Source organism: Mchenga conophoros, linkage group LG10 (genome assembly GCF_057382185.1).
Source record: "Mchenga conophoros isolate Kocher_MC1m ecotype Shallow Benthic linkage group LG10, M_conophoros_male_GT1.1, whole genome shotgun sequence".
Lineage (NCBI taxonomy): Eukaryota > Metazoa > Chordata > Actinopteri > Cichliformes > Cichlidae > Mchenga > Mchenga conophoros.
In genome coordinates, this window is record NC_140535.1 from 27823934 (window position 1) to 27841373 (window position 17440).

Genomic DNA, 17440 nt, shown 5'->3' on the forward strand with positions numbered 1-17440 from the left:
GTCTGATGACTGCTTCCAGCAGGAAGACACACCATGTAAAAAAGCTTAAATCATCTCAAACTCGTTTCTGCGTTCACTGTACTCAAATGGACTGGTGGTTTCCAGCATCTTGTTGACTCTGTTGCATAAAGAAATAAAGCATCAAACAATGTACAAACAGTGCGTACCTAATAAACTGGCCGTTGAGTGTATGTTCTAATGTAACTTATTGTCTGCTACTCACAGTCTGAGCGACTTATGTGCATATAAGTTATATATAGCTTTAAAATATAGCTTTTTCTATTTTCCATTGTGGAAATTGTCTCTATGATTACAAATTATTTAAAATGTTAACAGGCATCTCAGTTTAATATTTAAATATTAAACTGAGATGCCTAATTATGGAATTATTAGCACCAAATTCCAATAAAATCGAATCTGATAATGTTAAAAAAAAACATAGAGGTATTAACTGACAGCCATTATCCATGCCACAACAATGGACCTATTTCTGCAAAATACTAAAAGTTGTAGGAGAAGTAAATTCAGAGGTTCATGGTAGGAAACATTAAGAATATTGCACGTGCAAATATCAGTTAATTAAAAATGATTTATTCTTTGAAAACAAATTTTTAACCATTTTTGATTTGTCGTGCAGCCAATCATTTGCTAACAGTCACAAAAATCTAGTATTGCTAACATATGTCAGAGATGTTGTTTTTTTCTTACAGTGAACAAGAAATTATAACTTTACGTTTCAAATTAAAATTCAAAAATGCTTTATTTATTCTCAACAGAGCAGTTATAAAGGAGCAGAGAACGTCAGCTGAGATATACAACATTGAAAAAAATTAAATAAATAGAAAAAGTACAAAAATATAAATGCAATCCAATTACCAAAAACACTCATTATTTACTAAAACCATAAAAGCATAAAGACTGGGTTTGTTTCCATTACATTACACCAGTTTCTCTTTAGTTCTCCTGCTTTAAGCGGGCGAAGCGCATACAGTGAATCCAGCATCAGGAGCTGTCGAAAGGTTGTAAATGTTCTGCTCTTGCTGGAGTTGTAGTGAGGCTCAGAGTGCACCACCACCACCATCTCTCTGCTTGTGCGTCTTGTGTTGTGTAACAGCCGATCACATCCTGTTTGATGCCGCTTCATTGCACGCCACAATTCTCTTTTTTTTTCCCCTCCAACTATTTGCAAGGTGTTATGAATAGACCTTTACAACATCTCCATTTGGAGCAAGACAGACGGGAGGAGAGCGTGAAACATTCGGCTCACAAAGTGCAGTTTATTACCAGGACATTGGGTTTGATGTGCACATACTTTTAAAAAGGAGGATGAGTGGATGCAGCACCAGCTGGCTCTCCATCTCGCTGATGCCATATTTTTCAAGCAAAGTGACAGTGAGAAGAGAGAGAAAAATCAGGATAGACTATAATACCAGCAGATAGCATTAGTAGGTCACGCTCACATACTCGCACAGACGTGGTTATTACAGCGAGCGCATATTCTGCTTACAGGCTCGCCTCTGTTCCACTAACTTGTGTACCTGAGTGAAATCTGCCAATGACTTTGCCTTTCTGACAAAGTAAAACAGGCCCCTGGAGTGCCTCTGTTCACAAGGGTGTAATTTCCTCCGGGGGATGAGGAGTTTTCAAATGTCATTGTTGGGTATTTTTTGACACAGCAGAAAAATTTAGACAAGAACCTTTTAGTTTAATTCACCCTGTAAAATCTCTCTGAGAGGAAGATGTGCAGGGACTACCCAGGGATAAAGTACTTTAATTTGACCAATGTTTCTTTAATTTTTAGATCTCGCAAAGCAGTTCTTGGTAAATGTTACTGACGATTTGTCTTCTGCTATCTGGAGAAATATTAAACCTTGTCCAGAAAACTGTGCTGTAAGGATGAAATGGCAACGGTGCAACCAATAAATTGGAACTGTGATCCACATGAAGCAATAAAAAGGTTTATTTATTCAAATACTTACTCATTAAAGAAAATACTCTTGTTGTAAGCTGAATGTAGCCCAACCTCATGAAGGTTCGAAACTCGACTCATTAACTTTCTTTTTTCCTCTCCATCTGGCCAGTACGAGCAAAACCTGCCAGAGGAAAATATAGGAACAAAGAAGTAGCAAGATAACAATGTTAACACATAATTATTTTCAGCTATTAAATCCCCCCCCTTTCAACTTAACTGAACTTAACTACTGAGGTTTTGTTGAAGACAGAGTCGGTAAATTAAAATAAATTGATATGGTGACAGACACAGACGTCACACCCCTGCAATGGCTTATCCTGATCAGTTACCAGAAAATGTATTTATGCTCATTTATGTAATCACTTAATGCACTGCTCAAATGAATTAAGGGACCACTTGATCATCATAGTATGACACACAAACGTCTGGGATATTAATCTCTCCAGTCGGGAAGGAGAAACCACTGCGAGTCCATTTCAGCTTTGATGCAAATGAAATTGACGACAGGTGCACTGAAAGGCAACAACAACACAAGCTCCAAAAAGGGAGTGTTTTTGCAGGTGGTGGCCACAGATCATTGCTCTCTCCTTCTCCTCTGTGGCTCTTTTTTTTTTCTACAGTTTTGCTTTTTGCCAGTGTCCTGATCACTGCTGTTACCACGAGATGGTATCTGTTGCACAGGGAGTCCAGCTTCTCCACGATCAAAAGGTTTCCTGTGTGAAGAGCGTGGAGGAGATATAAGGAGATGGGCTGTGGGAGAACAAGACAAGGGCTCAAAAGGGCTGAGATCTCCTCCTTTATGTGTGAAAGAACAGGAGGAAAACTGCCAAAGTCCAGTAAATTATGACCTCGGCCAGGATATTCACTTGCATGAGGTCCCAACGGCCTAGAGTGGGGCCTGTGCTCATAGATGAGAAAAATGCACTTCTACTGGCTTTCACCAGGAAACAGAGCTGGCAGGTCTATACTGAGCTCATTAGACAGATGCTGTCTAAAATCCTGGAGAAGCTGGTCTAGCTGGATAAACAGAATGGGCTGCAGGTCCCGTCCCCTGTTGCCAGCAGTGACAAAGGCACCAGCAAAAATCAGTCAGGAAGGAGAAAGAGAGAGCGATGCCCTGAAGCACCACCTGCGAAACCATCCCCTGTTTAGGGCTTGTCTTGTTGTTTCTTCTCAAATGCACCTTTAATCACTTTGATTTCCACTAAAGTAGCTGACATGGATTCAGAGTGGTTTCTGCTTCCTAACTGGACAGATTGATAACCCTGAAGTTGTGTTATATTGTGACGATAAGTGCTCCCTTCATTATTTTTTGAACAGCAAAAACACCAGGTGTTTTCTAATTTCTCAAACATGAATCTTTGCAGTTTATATATAAATGTAAACTGAATGTCTTTGAGTTTTAGATTAGACATCTGAAAATGTTGCCTTGGACTCTGGGAAACTACACTGAAGATTTTCTGTGTTTTCCTGACATTTCATTGAGGAACAGCTAATTGACATAAAAAATAAATGTACTTTGTACCTCAAACAGTTATTGCAAACCTACATTAAACCTTTCCTTAAATGAAATAAATAACTATCATATAAATTTAAATGGTCACAAAAATGATCAGATTTACAGATGTGCCATTTCAGGGTAACCGAAATATTGTTTTACTTTCGCTATGGTAAGAAAACTGGATTAAACTGTAAGAGTGATTCATGCACATTTTCTTTATCTTTCCAGTACTCTGTGTCACTATTAGAAGCTATTGTTACTGCAGACTGAGCGATCACCTCTCAGACAGCTTTCAGAGGCACCTAGAGATGCACTGTTTGATGTTCAAAAGATACATCTCTGATAGAGTATACTTTCAAAAGTGCAAGCTCTATAAACTGAGCTCCAAACCAACAGTGGAAGCAATGAAGCTAAAATAGAACAGCCTGGCTCATCGCGTGTGTGTGTGTTTGTGTGTGTCAGAGATGGAGTCTGTGAAGCTGGCCCGGCTGGTGTTTAATAGACTGTTTGAGACGTGCTGCCTCTGGCTGAAGGAGCTCCCCTTCCGCCGTCGTCCACAGCCATATTATGAGACGTCCATCCACGCCATCAAGAACATGCGGCGCAAGATGGAGGACAAGCACATCATCATCCCTGACTTCAACACACTCTTCAATATTCAGGTAGGGGTTAGTGTCAAAAACACACAAAAACTCATGCATTAAATATGTTACGTTAGGCCAGAGGTCAGCAAACTGCAGCTCATGAGCCATGGGTTAGAATTACGGTCAATCATAACCTAATTAATACACTATCCTGGATCAACACAATAATGATTCCACAACACTGGAACTGACCAATCACATTGTTGGGATGTCATAGCTTTGCGACTTGCAAAAAAACTTGCTGATGTCCACTTAGGAAAAGGTTAGGTTAGGTTTAGGATTACGGGGCTATAGGTTAGGGTTATGAGATCAGGGTTACGGTTTTGTGTGTGGTGGGACGGTCTTTCCACATCGCAAAACAATGACATCACTACAATGTTGAACCTGGACCAACGTTACTTTTGTTTATCCAGAAACAACACTAACATGACAATATCAGATCAAACATTAATACATATTAATGTTTGATCACATTAATCACATTAATGTGATCACATTAATACATCATTTCTGGCCCCTTGTTTCTATTTTTGTACTCTGTTAGCAACAACAAGCCTTTTCAAGCTATTTTTATTTAATTATTTATTGATGAAATAGGGCTCGAAAACTTAGGACCATAAACTCCATAGTAAAATGTTTTCTGAAATCAGAGGAGTCGCCTCCTGCTGGCAATAAGAAAGAATGCAGTCGATTTGGAACAAATCATATCGTTAGCTTCATAGCATAATTGCCTAAGTCATTTGACTAAGTCAATGACTTAGGCACTTATGCTATGAAGCTAACGATATTAAACACCCAGTTTCTCTCTCTCTTTGTTTGGTTGCCCCTAAACTACATGATCAGACCTTGAGCAGCCAGGTACATCTTGGGCCCCTGAAGGATCTTATTTCATCATCATGGTGCCTAGCAACTACCCACCATCATGCTAAAAGGACCCATATGTAGCATTTAAGTACCTGTAATTCCGTATATTTTATATAGAATACCTTAGCAAATATTGCATATAGTAACTTTTGATATATCCAAATTGTGATGTTTGCAGTCTCAATATTACATTACATCATTTGACCAATTAGGCCATTAAGTCATTTGAGTTTACTGTATTTAGGGACTACATCAAAAGTTTAATGCCAAATAGATAACTGTGGAAATTTGTTTTTGTGATATGGGAGTTTCACGCCATGCAGTCCAGCCTACAAAATCATGTTTTTTCCTGTCTGCCAGGATCAGGAAGAGCAGGCTTTCTTTGCTGTGTTTGACGGTCATGGAGGTGTTGATGCTGCCATTTATGCAGCCAATCACCTTCACGTGAACTTAGTCCGGCAGGAATCCTTCAGCCAGGACCCCAGCGAGGCGCTCTGCAGAGCCTTCAAACTCACCGACGAACGCTTTGTGAAGAAGGCCTCGCGAGAGGTAACCACATAATCCAAGGACGAAACCATTTAGTAGTATTTACTGCACAGTATTCCTAAACTATGAAGTACTGTTAAGTTTACTCATGGTGAATAACACTATTTATTTATTATATTTATGCTATGAGTATAATTCCAACAGCTAGTCCAATTTTAATAAGAATGAGACAGAGGTGTCTTTCTAAACAGCTCAATGTTGTCAACATTTTTTTCTGCTCGTTTCAAAGTATTTGTGGTGATGCAGCTGCTCTTGAGAACACTGTGACATGTGTCTGTCTGGCAGAACCTACGTTGCGGCACAACAGGGGTGGTGACGTTCCTGCGGGGCCGGACGTTGTACGTGGCCTGGCTTGGAGACTCCCAGGTCATTCTGGTCAGGAGAGGGCAGGTGGTGGAGCTGATGAAACCACATAAACCAGACAGAGAGGTGAGATAACTCAGTCTCCTCATACCTCAGACATGATGAGTCCTTTATGAATTTCTCTGTGGATTGTAGAAACTCTGTTAGCAGCCACGCCTACCTGCTGTTCTGACCCTCTGTTTGTGAGGGGCAGTCAATCAGATGTAAACTTTCTCAAATAGACAGTGGCAAGGATAAGACAAATGACAATAATTTATCAACTTTAATAAAGAGTTGTTTTATACGTTGGTGCATTTTGACTTAGATGGATTTCAGATTAATCATATTTGCACTTGCATTATGTAAAGATCCCGTTACTGTGTTGTGTTGATTTAATCGGCAAAAGTACTGAAGTGTAAAAACGTCGAGTTTCCATTTTACGGCGTTATGTGGCAAAATATTTATTTTCTCTGAGCAGTTGGCAGGCGGTGAGAACTTTCGTAGATTAATAGTTACAGCCAAAAAAATATTCTGGCACCAATAAACTCAGATAAAACAACACATTGTTAATTTACACTTCTTTTAAAAAAAATGAGAACAAATGAGATATAATGTGTTATTTAGTGATATTTTAGGGTGATTTCTGCCAAAGTTTTATATTTCACAACCAAATGTGAGAGCAGTATTATACCACCTGCCTGCTGAGTACCTGAAAGGTGCACGTCGTAGTCAAACAACTGAACTCCCTTAAAAATCTGTATATAGGAAAACTTGTGCTTCATGAGTTTTCCACTTCCTGTTCATTATTGTAATTTGTCGCAAAATTTCCACTCCATTATTGCTCACCATGTGTTTCTTTGTTTAATTCTGCAACAACAATAGTAACACAGGACACCGTCCTCCTTCCTTGCTACATCCCAGCCTGTTTCCAGCATCATTAATCTAGAAACAGCACCAGCATTTCAGATTTTAAGGGCACAGCAGAGGCGGGCAAAGCATTGTGCTTTAGTACTGAGCTTTCTGCTGCAGAATGGCAGCACAAGATGATTCCAATCATTTTGTGTCTGCAGGATGAGAAGCAGAGGATCGAGGCTCTCGGAGGTTGTGTGATCTGGTTCGGCACGTGGAGGGTCAATGGCAGCTTGTCTGTATCCAGAGCGATAGGTAAACTTTTCATGCACATTCTTTTTACTGCACAATTCTCATACATTTTTGTAGCTTCATAGATGACCCTTAAACGTGTCACATTGAGTTAATCATAAAGTTTCTCTTTTGAAAAGAGAAATATGTGTAATTGTGGGCAGACTGTGGGCAGGTTGTGGGTGGTACCCTTCTTGAAAACTGCTCATCCAAAAAGAACGACAGAAGTCATTTGCTACAGAAAAGACAAAAAACAAATATAAAATGACATTAAAACACATCCGTAAAAGCATATCCAAGTTTAGCAGCTTACACGTTTACCTGGCAAGGAAAAGACTCCCTGGTTCAGACCGAGGAATACAGACAAATCCCTTTGAGGTTTTGAGTCAGGAAGTAAAAAAAATCGACCAATCAAATATGCAGAGCTACCTTTTGTGGTGACCCTTTGTGAATAAGGGAGCAGCCAAAAATAGCTTCCTTACAGAAAAATTGATCCAGCTATCTTTTTGAGAACCAGACTTAGTTTTAGAGCTGCAGAGTGAGGGAAAGGAAAAGTTGCACCTAACCCTAATGTATCGGTTCACTCTTATTTTTTTCACATCCCTTCAAGAACTAACATGAGAGTTAAAGATTTCCTTTAGGGTTAAAGTTACAATTTAACCCTAAAACAGAGTTAGATTTAAGGTAGGGTGTTAAATGTAAGAGTACAGAGAACTTTAACACCCCCACCCCACCCCAACCCCACCCCAACATTTAAAGCAGCACATGTACATATGCTAATCCCACTATTAGAAAGCAGTTATTATAAATATAATGTTATTATTTTAGATAATTTCCTACTAGATTCCTTTTCCTGATTCATGAGATGTTCCTGGATGTTTTTACCTTAGTCTGAGCAGATCCTCACAGATTAAACTGTTACCTGTGTTGACAGGTGACTCTGAGCACAAACCCTACATCTGTGGCGACGCAGACCATGGCATCTTCCCATTGGATGGTTCAGAAGACTACCTGATTCTGGCCTGCGATGGCTTCTGGGACACGGTGAATCCAGATGAGGCGGTGCGCGTGGTCAGCGATCATCTCCAGGAGAACGCTGGGGACACCACCATGGTAGCTCATAAGCTGGTGGCCTCAGCCCGGGATGCGGGCTCTAGCGATAATATCACTGTCATAGTGGTCTTCTTGCGGGATCCTCGCTCGCCACCACCCACCAGCACCGAGGAAGAGGAGGAGGGTGTGGTGGAGGGAGAGGTGGCGGACGAGGAGGAGGTAGCAGAGGTGGAGGAGGAGGAGCAAGAAGAGGAGGAGCATGAGGAGGAAGATGAAGCGGTCAGGGTAGAGCGTGATGGCGGAGAGGGAGGAAGCAATGCGGACAATGGGGGGAAGAGCCGTGGAGGCTGGCCCCTGCAGCAGTGCTCAGCGCCCGCTGACCTTGGCTACGAAGACCGAACTGACTCGTTCACGGACAGAACTAGCCTCAGCCTGCTGGGGCCATCGCTGGAGGGCCGCATCTCGCTGACCTGCGGCTCTTTCGGCCTTAGCCCCGACCTCTTTGCCGCCTCTCACATCTTCCGAGAACGCGCACTGAGGCGCAGGTCCTGTGTCCCTCTTCAGGAGTCCAGCATCTCTAGCTTCACGGACCCACTGTGGCCCCACACAGCCATGCTGTTAGGCCAGGCAGTGAGGCGAAGTCGCAAGCTCGGTTATGGTAGTCGCCGGTGGGGGCGGAGGTTGCCAAGCAGATCCAGGGAGCTGCTAGGCCTGTTACCATCTGGCCCCCTGCTGCCCCACATGCAGCGCTACTCCAACCAGAAATCCGAAGTGGCAGTGCCTCAACTGCCCCATGATGCCACCATCTGAAGAGGTGACCCAGACCAAACCATCTCCTTCAACCCTCCTTCCTGCCCCGCAGTCCACCCATCCACCTTTGCCTTCAACAACACGTCAACATGTCTTTCTTTGATAGTTGGTAGTTGTAGCTCCTGCAGTTGTTATGTGATTATTGAATCTCTGTCAGAGGAGTGGTGCTCTCTGTCCTAAGCTGAAATGTTTCCAATTGTAAGCTGGCCCATTAACACAAGCCCCACTCCTCAATGCTGTAGGTAAAGCTCATAACTGCATTCTCCATTGGGACCACTGACCAGTCAAAATGAAGCCAGAGCTGGAAGTGCAGGTTAATAAGATGTGTTCAGACTGAAGGACACAGCTTACCGTAGGCACCTTACATAAAGTTTACGTCTGAGTATTTCATTAACGAGGATATAAGTGAAGATTTAAAGGCAAATAACAGAAAGAACTGGACACCAGAAACATTTAGAAGCAGTTTTGTTGATGAGAAACATATTCAGTCTGAACACATTTAAGATTAATTTATGTGCTTGGTCGCTCTACAGACTATTTTGAAGAGACCATTTTAAAAAGAAAGAAGATGCAACACAGAAAAGATTAAATCTGGTACTTGAAGAAGGAAAAACTGAGGATGAAATAAAGAAAAAATTGCTCGGCTTGGTCAAAAGTATGTGGACAAAAGTATCATGTACTGCAGGGATCTGATCCCTTTTAGCCATCTTTACCGTCATTTCTTGTTACTCTCTTGTTACAATATATAAAATGTATAAGCCACCACCAAACTACTTTTTGTGGTTTGCTCATTCGCACAAAGTGGACAGACGGGGGGGAGTCAAATCTATCTCCGTAGCTCTAACTGAACTTCATGCTTTTAAGTGTAATCATCCACAGACTGTTTTTTTTTTTTTTTTTTAAATTCTGCATCTCACTGTGCAGTCATACCCAGGTATAAATGCACGGCGAGGTGTCACATATCATCTTTTCTTCTGAGTAAGCTACTGAGAATGTCGAGCGACCCAGCATTAAATTAAGCTCTAATAGCGCAGCCTGCCTCTCTGTCTCCTCAACAATCCCTCAGTGGCAGATGAATAACATTCGTAAACGGAGGCCGGAACAATTGTTGCTCCTGGTTTCTCGGACTGGAAGCACACACTGTTCTGCCCCCTCCAATTCAGTCAATGACCCAGCCATTATCCAGCCACATTTGTCTACAGATAAAAGCACTTAGCACCGGATTATAAAAGATTAGCAGTCACTTACCTGAATAAATTCTTCATGTAGTCCAGATGGTGATATGCTCCTGAGATAATGGGGTTTTTAGAGCGGGTTTTTAAAAAAAAAACAAAAAAACAATTTCATCATAGTTTTGGTTGTTTTTGTTTTTTACAGAAAACCCAGTAAAGAAAAGCATTTTTCCCACAGGTATTCCATACCTTCCATATTACTGAGTTACTGAGCTCCATGTCCTTTATGCACACCCAGTCACTCATTGTTTCCTATCACCATTAAAGACAAGTCTGGCTTGTGCGTTCAGCCCAGTCATATCACGAGGCTCTAACAGCAAAAGAGATTAACATTTTTATTTTGCCAAAATAAAAGTATGGATACCACTCTCACATCTGTCTGATAAATATGAAGCTATTACCAGCAGCTGATTGGCTCAGCTTACTGATGCTTACTTATGGATAACACCGATATCTATCACCGCTATGTCTATCAAGATAGGATGACCATGCAATATTTTCCAGCTGTATTATTTATTAATTCAGAGAAACAGGAAATTTTCTAAACGTTTTTAATAAGGTGGGGTCTGATACAAGTTTTTCTAGACTGTAACGTTAATATTTTGCTACCTTTCGGCAGACTATTATGTTACTACCCAACAAACATATTACATAATTCCACGTTGTTACATTTTGTCATAAGAACTTGGTAAGTTTGTATGCTTCTCTTGTAGCAAAATAACCAGACTATTTTGCAACGTTATAGTAACATTATAGAAAAATGTGGAGGTGATGTCATACATGTGAGGTACATTATAATGTTTTATAATGCTGCTTTGACTGGGCTTTCTCTTTTATGTTAGTATTGTGTCATTTTTAAATGTCGAGCAAATGTAAGAGACCAGGAGGAGGCGTTGCCGCTACACTGCCCCAAACAGATTTTGTTGTAGGGTACCTGCTTCCAGTCTTCACGCTAAGCTAAGCTAATTGACATCTGGTTTGCAGTGGCTTCTTGTTTAACTAAGTGTACAGATGTGGGAGTGGTTTCAACTTCTCATGAAGAAAGCGACCCAGCCAGTGTCCCCAAAAGTTAGGAGCCTAAGAGACAGCTATCAAAATGTAAATAAAGAATCACTGCATAACAGTATATCATCTACATTACATAGTGCAGCTACTACTGTGCATTCACATCCTCCTTAGATGGTCCCAGTTGGGAAAATTGTTCTTCCGACTTCCGCTGTTCATGTAGCCTATAGCATTTAATGTGAAAACAACATGAGTGCTACAAAGAAGACATGTTGTATTTTCTTACTAAGTGCTTTAAAAAGTACACACATATTCATAGCTATAATGAATTAATATGGATTTACCTGACTTGTTATCCAAAGTTATGGCAAATTAATAAAGAAAACATTTCCAAAATTAATTTTCATCACAAATGTGTATGAAAATGTGAATTTGCACCACTAATCAAAGATTTCTCAGTATAAGCCAAACACTTTGTTTCATTTGTCTCGTAGCAAAATTTTTGCAGACATTCAGAGTTGTTGTAACTTCAGGGCATGTTTTGCAGTTGGTAGCTAATTTTTCCAATTCCTTTCAACACCACATGAATAGACAAATAGCTGCCACTGTCAGAGAAATCCACTGTGGCTGACTCCCATGGCTTCACAGAGCCTTTATAATTGGATCTGATCTAGATTCTGCAATGGACAGGCCCTCTGTGCTGTCCAACAGGCTCACTTCAGGTATCTTATCAGGCCATAGAAATCTTCAGTTTTTATACCACTTTGCCTGAATAGATATTCCTCACATTTATGTTTGTTTTTTCATGTCTTATCCCAAATATCCACTCAGTACAGATCCTATAAACAATAATTCATAATCATAAATACCAAGCAACCATGTAGCCATCAAACAATAATCCTCTGACTGACTTTATGTGATAATACTACAAAGACAGTTTTTTTCATATTGGACTCATTAATCCCTTTCTAATGACACTAATAACACTTAAACCCAATATAATCTCACTTTGCATTAAATATATTACCTTTTGTATTTCACCATACTCTATGGCTATAATCTAATATTACTGAAAATTTACTCTGAAAAATATTTACCTTTATACAGAAGCGTGCACTAATCTGATTGATTCCTGGCCAACAAACTTTAGTTCAAACAACAGCTGTGGTTAGTATTTTTATGGGGTCATTCAATTTTGAAACAAAAACCTTGTAAAAGGTTCTCAAATATACCCTCATAACTAGCTAAAACAAGAAGTTTACCATCCTCTACAGCTACTGAGAATGCTAACTTTTTCACAAAAGAAAATTATTTTTGTACTGAGGGCAAAGTTAATTAGTTCCAACAAAAATCCTGTAAAGCGTTAAAAGTAAAAGGTATTTTGATGCAACCCTCTTTAAAGCTTGGGGGAAAAAACACATGGAATCAGTATAAATCCTATCTGACATTCAGCTGTTAATATTGGACTTTTAATGTTAGCCCACATGAGAGAAGGCTCGCATCAGGGCTAACCAGTGTTTGGTGATTTTAATGTTTTTAGTGGCCGTGTTTTAAGACCACTCAGCAAAGACTTTAAAGGGGGTAAAGTGGGTATTTATGTTGAATCATTATCTAAATTATCTTAAGACATTAAAAATCACCTGTAAACCCTGATTTAAAAAAAACTTTAAAACGTTTGTTGATTTTTGCCACAAAAATGGGATTTTTGTTCTCCATTAGCCACCATTGTTTCTGTTTCTCCCACATACTCTGGATTAATTTAATGCCATCTGTCTCTTAGTCTGCTTTAATACTAGTAAACTAGTTATCCAGCTGAGCAGATATATAAAAAAGGTGGCGCACCTATATATTTTTTACATATTCGCCATGCTTTATTTGTTATTAAAGTCCAACTTCAAATCCAGATTATCAAGGGTAACCAAACGAAACAATAGCCAGCGAGATTGCAGCTATTTAATGAGGTTACAATACGAGCAAGTGCACAGACAATATAAAAGATGGATGTAGCCACCATGACGTTACGAAGCCTTAGGCGGAACTTTTTCAGTGTTTTGAAACTCGATGCGACAACTGACCAATCAGAACTTGTTAGCCAGTGAGTATACCCTGGATAATTCTCCTTTCTGACAATTAACAAAGTGGACCTGACGGTTTATTTGATATGACCTGAAACTCTGAGCTATATTTTTCCATAGGCTTCTCTAGGGCCAGAAGTCCTTTTGCAGCCAGAGAAGTCACCTCCTGGTGCCCTTTAAAAAAATGTATCTTGAAGGCACTTCCATGCTGGCTTCAGTTTTCAGGCCTGGAAGCTACACCCATTTTTTCATTGTCTATGCTAGCATACAGAAGCCCATTTTGAAGATGTAAGCCACCTGTACCCCCTCCTCCAACCCTCCAGCCTGTGAGTCCATGCACTGGTCCAAGAGGCCTGCTCACCATGGGATTACTTACCTTTGTTTCTTGTGTTTTGAGGTTTGGAAAGGCTAAAAATCTGGCTGCTACGCTTTTGTGTGGACATATTAATTCTTCCTGTAACACTGTACCTCCACTCTTTCCAAATGTTAGTGATAACCTGGATCTGTAAACAGTTCATCCACTTTCACTGGCTGACAAAACACCCAGCATCACTAACCCTGTTGCTGTTGTCTCCTGTAACCATCCTGTGGACTGAATAGTGACGAGCACGAGCAGAATGTACCTCATGTCCCAGAATGTCCTGACAGACTTGGTGAAGAGGGTCAACATGAGGTGTTTACTTTGTTTTTGTTTTTGTGAGGGTAAGAATAGTTTTTTGAGGAATGTACCGTCCAGACACTCAACAAACTACAGCCACTGGATCACATTTTGTGGGACTGTATCTGCAGTGTTTGTCTCCAGAAGCGTGAAGACGATAGGCAACCAAGGAAATCAAGTCATTCTAAAAAAATCACTTAGGAATGGATGTGTGTATATTATGAGTAATGTGAGTTAATTGGGTGCTGGAGGAGTGTACATATAATAATTCTGTCTTGTAAATCAATGGTTTTAGTCCATCAGCTGGTGAGATATCTACTTGAAAAAGTCATGAAAACATACATTAAATTATTGGCTTAATCTTCTGCAATAGCTTTGATTTTTTTTATTAGTATCAGCCTTAAAAAATGCCAGTCATATCAGTAGGTTTGCGTTACAAACACAACCATTTTAGCTCAAAGATTAGAGCTTTCACAAAGCCTCGAACTCCGGGGAAGCAGAGCCGCCATTGGGTGACAGGGTCTTGTTATAATGATAGACATATGACAATGTTGGAAATACATTACAGGGTTACCTTGGCAACTGGAGCTTGGACTATCCACCAGCTGTTAGCTAAAAAGGCATGGGTGTGCGTCCACAAGCGACTCGCCTATAATTCCCAGCCAAAATCCTGCAAATGCATTGACAGGTTCCCAGATTATTGCCGAACATCTCTGATCCAAATTATGTCACTAACACCAAAAGGCAGCATCCATTTCTATTATATTTTGTTTACTGCAGGGGAGCACAGTGGAGCAGTGGTGCAGTGAGGACAATGGGTTCAGTCCTGGGTTCAAGCCCATGAGCCGGCTGGGGTTTTCTCTGTGCCTCAGCTTCCCGTCACAAAGACATGTACGTTAGGTTAATAAACTACCTGTCAGGGTGTACCCTGCTTCTCACCATGATGGCTGGGATTGGCTCCGGTCCCACTGTGTGACACTGAATTGGATAACTGGAAGATGGACAGATGGATGGTAGTGATAGAGGGGAAATCATGGGTCTACCAAAGTTGTTAGGGTTCATCCTCTGGAAAGCATGAATTTCTGAACAAACTGTGGAAAAATAGCAGTAATACTATCAGAGATCAGTTGTTAGTCAAAATACAAATGCATGGAAGTGATGCAATGGTCTGTACAAGACCATACAAAAAGGAACAATCGCACCATTATTCACTACTTAATGATTTTTGCATTAAAGAAATGGTCCAGATATTCTCAATTAAGAATTAATAACTCTCCTAGGAGTTATTAATAACTCTCCTAGGAGTTATTAATTCTCAATTAATAACTCCTAGGAGAGACTCGAAAATTTCATTTTATTTACATTCATTTCTCTAATGCTTAGTTTAATACAGTTTTACTTTGGTTTAGGGTTGAAATATTGGACTATGGTGACATATCTGTCTCTTGAGTGAGCCGCTCACAGCCTGAATACATTTCAGATGCATTATTTTAGATCCTGAACCCATATCTGTTCAAGCAGAGAAACACTAAATATCCAGCAAACACACAGTCTGCACCATCTACTCCAACATAAAATTGTATTACATTAAGTTTGATGGTTTTTCATTAGAACGAGATCTCCTTTGATGTTAAGAGGTTTTGATATTTGGTGGCAGTTCTGCTCTGCTATAGGAAACTGCTGTGTGCACACTGACACTCTGAAGCTCGTTTTACTTGTGCCCACTCCAGCTTTGCAGTGCAGTTGTAGTTTTCGGTGTCCTGTTGTTCAGTTTTTCAAACCGTGACAGCTCTCAGTGACCAGGAATCCCCGCTGGCTGCATTCATGTGAATACAGTGTTACCCATCATACTGAAAAACCACAGAAGTTGTCACTGTATAAGCAAAGAAAGCATTTGCCATCATTCCCTGTGGTAAATCCTCCACCTTAGATCGAGAAACCCTACACTCCCGACCCGCTCACACTCTGCTTGCTCTTAATAAGTTCCTCCGAGTCGGACGTGTCCCCGCTCTCATGATGAAAGCAAGCAGAGGTTCGGCTCTGCTCTCCCATGATCACCGTCCAACTATAGGGCCCTCTGTGAATCTGCACTGTGTCTATGTACACAAAAGCTTTTTCTTTTACTCTGTAAGCAATAATGACATTGCATTAAAGGCTCTCTGTGGGTTTGTCTTCTGCTGAAGGATGCAACAAAATACAGTTGTGTTAAGCCATACTTGAAAGGGCATAATGGGCGAGTCCATGAAGTCCATTTCCCATTCATTTTATCTGCAGATGAGTCCTAATATGTCTCAGATCAGCTTTAGCATTAGATAGAAGAATGAATGTGAAGCTTTCTTCTATAAAAACAAAAAAAAAGGAGCTGGGATAAAAGAGGCAGGATGTTTAAACTTGTATAAGCCATCTGTGTGCGTTAGAAAAGGAGTCCGGACTTCTGAGACCTATGCACTGCTCAAATGTAGACCAGTGGATATGTGGTGAGTTGGGAGTAGGGCTGAGAGTGAGAGCCTCTCCCCTTCTTGTCCTCCAGGCTTGAAGACAAACCCCATGATTGGCACTTCTTCAACATGCAGGTTAGGTAAAGAAAAAATTATAATAATAAAAAAAAAAAAATGTAAAACACACACTGAGTACCTGTATTATCTGTGTTCCTGTAGTATATAAATATGTGTATTGTAACTGGTGACTAATTATGTATATAAAGATTAGACCAAGTCTCTGGCTGATGCTTTTTCTTTAACTGTGACTGTCTGACATCGCATAAAAGACTGTCGGCTGATGCGTTCTCATTTAATTTATTGAATCTAATAGCTGTGAAGCATTTGCATCAATAGGACCGTCTGCAGGCATGTTTTTGGGAATAAATGTTAACATTTGGCAAGTAAAATTATCAACTACCTACAAAATATTGCTATTTAAGTAATTATTATATAATTTTTTCTTTGCCTTCATTTTTTCACATTTTGTCTGGTTTGGCCCACCAGAAAAAACACCAGGTTGGTTTTAAAAATACATCTATAGAAGATACTTTCGTTGGTAATTAGACACATAACAGGTTTATAGATTCACTAACTGATCAAATTTTATTATTATATGATGCTTAAAACATTATACCCATCCCAAATGGGCTTACAAGACACCTATGATAATTAACCAGAACTAGAGTATCACAATAACCTATAAGTTGCCCTATAAACAACCTTGAATCAAAACATTTCTGGGTTTAAAGATTTTAACAAAGATTAAATAAATGAGAACGGCACAAAATAAAGTTTAATTCATGCGCAGCTTCTTATTCACATAATTCAATTCAATTTTTATTTATAAAGCGCCAAATCACAACAAAAGTCGCCTCAAGGCGCTTCATAGGTACAGAGAAAAACCCAACAATCATATGACCCCCTATGAGCAAGCACTTTGGCGACAGTGGGAAGGAAAAACTCCCTTTTAACAGGAAGAAACCTCCAGCAGAACCAGGCTCAGGGAGGGGCGGGGCCATCTGCTGTGACTGGTTGGGGTGAGAGAAGGAAGACAGGATAAAAGACATGCTGTGGAAGAGAGACAGAGGTTAATAACAGATATGATTCAATGCAGAGAG

The 17440-nt window shown here is 40.2% G+C and overlaps 1 protein-coding gene across 3 annotated transcripts in view; it reads left to right on the forward strand.

The window, feature by feature from the left end:
* The window catches only part of ppm1e (protein phosphatase, Mg2+/Mn2+ dependent, 1E), a 60718-nt gene extending 44161 nt beyond the window's left edge, over positions 1–16557 (forward strand). For all 3 annotated transcript variants that reach the window (XM_085289675.1, XM_085289672.1, XM_085289673.1), the window contains exons 4-8: positions 3936–4135; positions 5342–5530; positions 5813–5956; positions 6940–7033; positions 7944–16557. In XM_085289675.1, coding sequence (XP_085145801.1) covers positions 3936–4135; positions 5342–5530; positions 5813–5956; positions 6940–7033; positions 7944–8872 — 1556 coding nt within the window. In that variant the 3' untranslated portion in view covers positions 8873–16557. The remainder of the gene's footprint in view (positions 1–3935; positions 4136–5341; positions 5531–5812; positions 5957–6939; positions 7034–7943) is intronic.
* The last annotated feature ends 883 nt before the right edge of the window (positions 16558–17440 follow it).